General features: G+C 43.8%; 1 protein-coding gene across 1 annotated transcript; it reads left to right on the top strand.

Annotated features, from left to right (window-relative positions):
• The first annotated feature begins 2,959 nt into the window (after positions 1-2,959).
• LOC133927125 (WRKY transcription factor WRKY28-like) lies at positions 2,960-4,536 on the top strand. The gene is made up of 3 exons (XM_062373433.1): positions 2,960-3,200; positions 3,324-3,734; positions 3,842-4,536. The coding sequence occupies exons 1-3, from the start codon at positions 3,066-3,068 to the stop codon at positions 4,289-4,291; spliced, it is 996 nt and encodes a 331-aa protein (XP_062229417.1). The 5' UTR covers positions 2,960-3,065; the 3' UTR covers positions 4,292-4,536.
• The last annotated feature ends 2,126 nt before the right edge of the window (positions 4,537-6,662 follow it).

Here is a 6,662-nt window from a genome sequence, read left to right as displayed (position 1 = left end):
GGGCGGCCATCTCGGGCTCTCAAAATTTAGAGACTCTATATGTATATTGTGTATATTAGTCAAAAAAAAAATTAAAAAAATTAGATTTATGTGATTTATATTTAATAATGAAATTTTATTTGTAATATCGTCTCAAACCACCGAAATATCAGAATCGGACCTACTTACTTGATGGCTATAAATTCACCACGGTCCATTAGTTAGTGTCGCAACACAAAATACTCTTTGCTGATTCCTACCAAATGTGAAGACAGATCGAAGACGTTGGAGATTCGATCCGTTCACGCATCACGTCAATAACCGATATGCTTGCTTCGTTCCTGCTGACCCACAAAGGTTCAGAATAATGAAGGGCGTGCATCACAATATACATGGCGGCTCTCGTCCAGTTCACATGTGAGCAAAAAACAAATGGGTGCCAAAAGAGAAGTTGCAGTAGTAGTGTGATGGTAGCTGCTTCCTTTCTTTAAAATGCGGCTATTTAGTAAGTACCGGGTTTATAAGGAATTTGGTCAATACAAGAGTATGCATATTTGTCTGAAAACTAATTTAATTTGACGAGTGCAATGTGCAAATGAACCTGTCAAATTCTGCTTTCTTTCTTTTATGCTGTCGATGATGCGGAGAACACCAATTTTACATCGATCCCATCTTTGATGTCGTCTTACTCTTGTCAAAAGATAATTTATCCAACCAATCCAGTCTCCTGGTTTCAACAAGTAGGATCCGTGCTAATACTTTTTCCTTTTGATAAATTCTAGACCTACTCTTGACCACAGCTGCACACGGGCATACATATTTTTAGTGATTAATCTGCCTTGCATCTTCTAGAAATAATGATCCTTTTTCAGGAAAAGATCAACAAATCCGACCTGGTCTGTGCATGGTTTATCCCAACTTAATAATTAATCACCTGTTCTCTCCTACCCTCCAGTGAGTTAGCTGCCTCACTAGAAGAGATCAAGCCAACTTGTTTTTGGTAACCACGCCAGGTCCAAGTCCTGCCTGCCTGCATGCTGCGAGCTTCTTTCTCTCTGCGTTCTCGTCAATTGAAAGTCTCGGACTGTCAGTGCGTGCTGGGTCCAGGTCCAATGAATATTTGGAGCACGAGGCAATATCAAAACTTCGTCAGCTCCTATAACCCTTCGACCATTTTTTATATAGAAATCAAGAACCAGGTTAGCTAACCACATGTGGCTAATCAGTCGTCAACAAGCTGCATGCGCTCCCGCGAATTAACTAGCTCTAGGTCGTCACTAATGACCATCAGAATTTGGAGAGATTTGGATTTTAACTAGTTTGGGGAGACCGTGCGTTGGGAAAACTCTATTTCGACAGGCATGATTCAGACCAACTCCAACTGAGGAGTGATCGGCAGATCGCATCACTGTTCCTGGCTGATTTGTCGCTTGCTACAGTAGGAAGCAACTTCAACAGAGACAGCAAACCGTATAAATGGTTGCTACAGTAAAGCCGGTTGGATGCTGGAGACGCCAAATTTGCAGCCAGTTAGACTCTCAACACTGTTCATGAGAGTATAGTTGTGGATCCGAATAGAAGAGAAGAGTAATGAAAAATAGTAAATAGGGTAGCTGTTAGAGATAAAAAAAATAGGAGATACTGTAATAATATTAGGGGATACTGTAATAATATTAAAGGGGATAAAATTTTAAAGTATCTGCTAGGAATGATCTAAACTGACCGAGTTTTAAAAGAATATGTCAGAATCTTTATTGTTCTTTTGTACGCCCATGTGTCTGGTGTGTTTTTCTTTGCTAAACTGCAGAGTACTCCCAAAGAAGAGAAACACGGTATTTTTGGAGTTAATTAATTGGAACTAATTCCCAACTAGTCTGACAGTTAGACAGAGTAGTAGCCAGCAAGCCCACAAACTACGAGAGAGAGAGTCAACCAATCCTACCAAAATGCAAGCTAAAATCCGCTGCCCTCTTCTCCGTTGGAGTGCAAATTGTAAGCGTCCCAGCTGTTAGCTTCTAGTGTTTTTCCTTCCCCCGAGACCCTATCCCCTTCCTTTCGAAGCAATTGATTAATTTTACCCCCACCCAGGACAAAACAATACAAGTAGTACCACACTCCAGTCCAGAATACTCTCTCCGTTTCACCACAATGTCCGTCTATGGTCTCGGGACTCGGAGTACCTCTTTCAAAATGTTTGTCCACTAAAAAATCAAGAGAGTAAAATATGTATTGAATAATTATACAGAATTAGTTATATATATATATATATAATTTGAAATTATATTAGTGGTATATGATGTAAGTTAGAGTATGATTTTTGTAACTAGACCTCTCGTAAATATAAAAGAAGAGCTAATGTTATAACATGATGGTATAATAATAGGTTCACAGGAGAGACTACGTCGGATCTTTGGAGAGGAGCATTTGTAGTTATATCCCGATAATGTATATTTTGTTTGAACCTCGTTTATAAATATTATGTCGTATGTAATTACGCATATATCGTCTCAATAGATAAATCTGTTGCTTTCACTAATAGCTAATTTTCTAAAAAAATATAGTTATTATAATGTTTCCACACTATACCTCTAATCAAATACTTTGTAATAGAGAAAATGATCGTATCATGCCATTTGATATGAGTATGGATGATCATTTCTCATTGATATTTTCTTAGGACTAGTACTGCTTTGGTCAATGCCCACGGTGGGATATAGACAAACATTGTGAAACAAAATAAGTATTAACTAATAAATGAATACCCTGCATAAATCACATCAATGCTGGAATAATTAACTCGCACCCACTAGCATGTCGCCAAAAACCATTTGTTCTCTAGCTTCAATGTTCTGTCACGACCAAGACGACGACAAAGCCCAAGATGCTTCCTCTCCACCCAATTCGTTCCCTCCGCCTTCTCACCGAACTTCCAACATCACATGTCTCCTCCTCCTCCTCCGCTGCCTATATATTGCCACCTCCTCCAACCATGCCCACTTCACTTGTGCACGATTTCTTCCTCCATCTCCCGCCTCTCCAAGAGACCTTAGCTTGCATCAGTCAAACAGTCGACAGTTCTTACGGCAATGGACCCGTGGATCGGGCAGCCTTCCCTGAGCCTGGACCTCAACGTCGGCCTGCCGACGGCGAGGAAGGTGCCGTCGCTGAAGCCGAAGGTCATGGTCGAAGCGAACTTCTTGTCCGTGAAGAAAGATCGAGAGGTGGGTACATCCGTGCAGCTCAATCGATCAATCAGTTTGTGCCCGTGTTATTAATTACACCCATGCGTTTGATTACAAGAACGATTTGCTAATTATCCATTGGATCGTCTTGATTTGTTACAGGTTGAGGCGCTCGAAGCGGAGCTCCGGCGTATGAGCGACGAGAACAAGAGGCTGAGCGAGATGCTGCGCGCGGTGGTGGCCAAGTACACCGAGCTGCAGGGCCAGGCCAACGACATGCTGGCCCCGGGCAACAACAGCGGCGCCGCTAACCGCCAGTCGTCGCCGTCGGAGGGCGGGTCGGCCGCCTCACCGTCCAGGAAGCGAATCCGGAGCGACAGCCTCGACACCGCCGGCGGCAGCGACCGCCACCGCAAGCCCTCTCCGCCTTTCGCCATCCCCGTTTCCGACCAGATGGATTGCACGTCGGCAGCCGCCGCCGCCGTCCACGAGCCGTGCAGGCGCATCCGGGAGGAGTGCAAGCCCAAGGTCTCCCGGCGCTACGTCCACGCCGACCCCTCCGACCTCAGCCTCGTAAGTAACGAACACCAACTAGCCTTTTCCCCCTCGTAATCATCGTGCTGTTCTTAATTATTCATAATTAACTCGCGACTGATCGATTGCGTTAATGATATGATCAGGTGGTGAAAGATGGGTACCAATGGCGGAAGTACGGGCAGAAGGTGACCAAGGACAACCCGTGCCCGCGCGCCTATTTCCGGTGCTCGTTCGCGCCGGCGTGCCCGGTGAAGAAGAAGGTGCAGCGCAGCGCGGAGGACAAGACCATACTGGTGGCCACGTACGAGGGAGAGCACAACCACGGGCAGCCGCTGCAGCACAACGTCAAGAGCGGAGGCGCTGCCGCCGCCGCGAAGCAGCCCCCGAAGAGCAACGCCGCCCGGGCGCTGTCACCACCGCAGCTGCAGCAGTGGCAAGAAGCTGCGACGGCGGTGGCGGGACCGTCGGATGTTGCGAGGAAGAACCTGGCGGAGCATATGGCGGCGACGCTCACGAGGGACCCCGGGTTCAAGGCGGCGCTCGTCAGCGCGCTCTCCGGCCGCATCCTTGAGGTCTCGCCTTCCAGGGATTAACGCCGGCCTGATTAATCAATTAGTCTGTAGCTAGCGAATTCATTCAGACAATTAGCCATGATTAGCCCAAATCAAATGATGTGAATTATTTGAGTTGCCTAAGCATGCATCAGTTGGTGTGCCGGCCATTGCAGTTGCTTCTGGCTGGATGATGAAGAGAGCTCTAGGAGATTAGGCCAGTGAGCCACCCTAGACACGGCCTGCAGGTCTTTGGAGTAAAAACTCCTGCCTCAGTTCACAAGCAATTGGTTGCCCGGGTAAGGCGAGCCGAGCAAAGCAATCAACACGAGTGTCATTCTCATCTCATAAGTGAGAAAAAAAAGGGATTTGCTGCTTTTAAGTGGGACTGGACGAAATTAAAAACGGAGTCTACTACCATTTATGATAAACTAGGATAACGTAAAATACATACGCTACAGTAAGCCGAAACAATATGGAATATGTGAGATCTCTGATCGGACGTATTTGAGGTTGTTTTAGCTTATTATAAATATTTATGAAAATAAAATTATCATAAATAAATAAAATTATGTGGGATCAAAATACATATACGTCTGTTTGCGTTAATGCATGTTAGCTAGGTAACGAGACTCACTCGATCAGCTGTATCTGCATACCTATGTACAATTTACTGCGTGCAGCTCTAGTTAATCACCAGTGTATGCAGCAGATAGCTCCAAAGCCATATTATAGCTGCAAGCCCGTGGAATACAGGTAACTGGACTGCCTGGATGAAAGAAAATACAAAACAGACAAATAACCAAATAGACTAGACAAGCAAACAAGTCTCTTATTTTTTTATAGATAAAAGGAATCAAATCACCTATATCCTATCTTACGGACTGCTAGTTCTGACAGTTCTATTTGTTATCGTGCGAAGTGCTAGTTATATAAACTGTATATATGGACATTGAGAGACCCCTCGGTTTTGGGGCCGGGGCAGCCGCCCCGCTTGAACCCCAGGGCCGGCTCTGACCCTAAGTTTAACGCTTTATACGCCGTTACTTGCTTGATTAGCTCTATGTGCATGTCGCCGGAGAGCCACCCTAGAGATTAACACTGTGCTACGGACGTTGCACCATCTGGAAGATCACCGGTTGTACTTAATTTGGATGGAAATGGCACAATTACGCTTCGTCATTACATACGTCAAAGAGACGATCTACTTGTTCGTTGACGAGGGAGGTAGGGCATTGATGTTATCTCATGTTGTAAGCGATCGAGCATGCGTGAATTGAATACGTGCATGCAATTCTTTTGACACAATCTTCGGACGAACAATGCAATCCCCGTACGTGTTGCATGGCAATATATGTATAGCATATGTCAGTTTTATGGAGTACGTGTGGACGGCACACGCGCAGACGCTGTACTTGAAACTTGGCCGGCCGCCAGTGGTCATGAATTGTTGGATGCATGATTGAGTTGGAAACCGAAACCAAAGCTACTGCAAAAAAATATCTTCACTGCAGACTCTAAAGAGATCTTCACTGTCGATTTTAAGTCGACAGTAGGTAACAATCAGTGATAGTCTTCGATTATCATTATCGGTTCAGGGACTGACAATAAAAGTGTTATCGTAGTCGGTTGAAGGTTTCAACCAACAGTGGTAGTTTAAACTTTCACTCTCCGAATCGATATTTTTGGGATAAAATAGCGAAAAAAAATTATTTGTGCCCAGGCACCGACCAGCCATTGCTCACCCGACCAGTCACCCAATCAACCACAAGTTGGCCGATTTTTCACGCGCATGTGGATCAGAACTTGAACTTACGACCTCAGCAGCTCGGCGTGACACCTCTAACCATCGCAACTCTTATTTGTTCTTGAGTATAGTAGTAAAATCAAGCATTTTGATATCTTGTCATCGAATATTTGAACGGCTATTTGGTTATTTAAATGAAAAGGTTATTAATTATAACATTTCTTCGAGTTCTACAATGTTTATATAAAGTTTGTCTACATCTGACTTCGTATGTAATAGTTTGTGTATAATCTATGCAGTGTTCAGTGAAACAGTTATAACTTTTGCATACGGAATCTGATTTCAACGTTCGACCTCTATTTTCGAATATAATGATGAGACGCATCAAAAAAATACTAGTCTTTGACTTGTACCTTCCTTAACTCTCAAAAAGTCTCGGAAGAACATCTACATGATCTCTAAAGTTTTTAAGGAGAAAACTAACTTTCTCTAATTTGTCAGATAATTTTTGAAAATATAGTGCTACATCTAAAAGTTAGTACTGTGCAGACGTTTCATCAATTTGAGTTACCAAACTCAGTGATAAAAATCTTTGAATTTGCAGTTTTCAACTTTGTAGCCTTGTGCATGGCTTTTTAGATGATTCCTATTAATTTTACACTAGAT

This window comes from Phragmites australis, chromosome 8 (assembly GCF_958298935.1).
Source record: "Phragmites australis chromosome 8, lpPhrAust1.1, whole genome shotgun sequence".
Taxonomy (NCBI): Eukaryota; Viridiplantae; Streptophyta; class Magnoliopsida; order Poales; family Poaceae; genus Phragmites; species Phragmites australis.
The sequence above is the reverse complement of the archived record's forward strand: the minus strand, read 5'-3'. Positions and strand labels throughout refer to the sequence as shown.

Bases quoted from the DNA above. Each gene is read 5' to 3' on its own strand.
- LOC133927125 (XM_062373433.1), top strand. From the start codon at position 3,066: ATGGACCCGTGGATCGGGCAGCCTTCCCTGAGCCTGGACCTCAACGTC. The intron at 3,201-3,323 runs GTGGGTACATCC...GATTTGTTACAG, and splicing joins CCGTGAAGAAAGATCGAGAG to GTTGAGGCGCTCGAAGCGGA. The intron at 3,735-3,841 runs GTAAGTAACGAA...TGATATGATCAG, and splicing joins ACCCCTCCGACCTCAGCCTC to GTGGTGAAAGATGGGTACCA.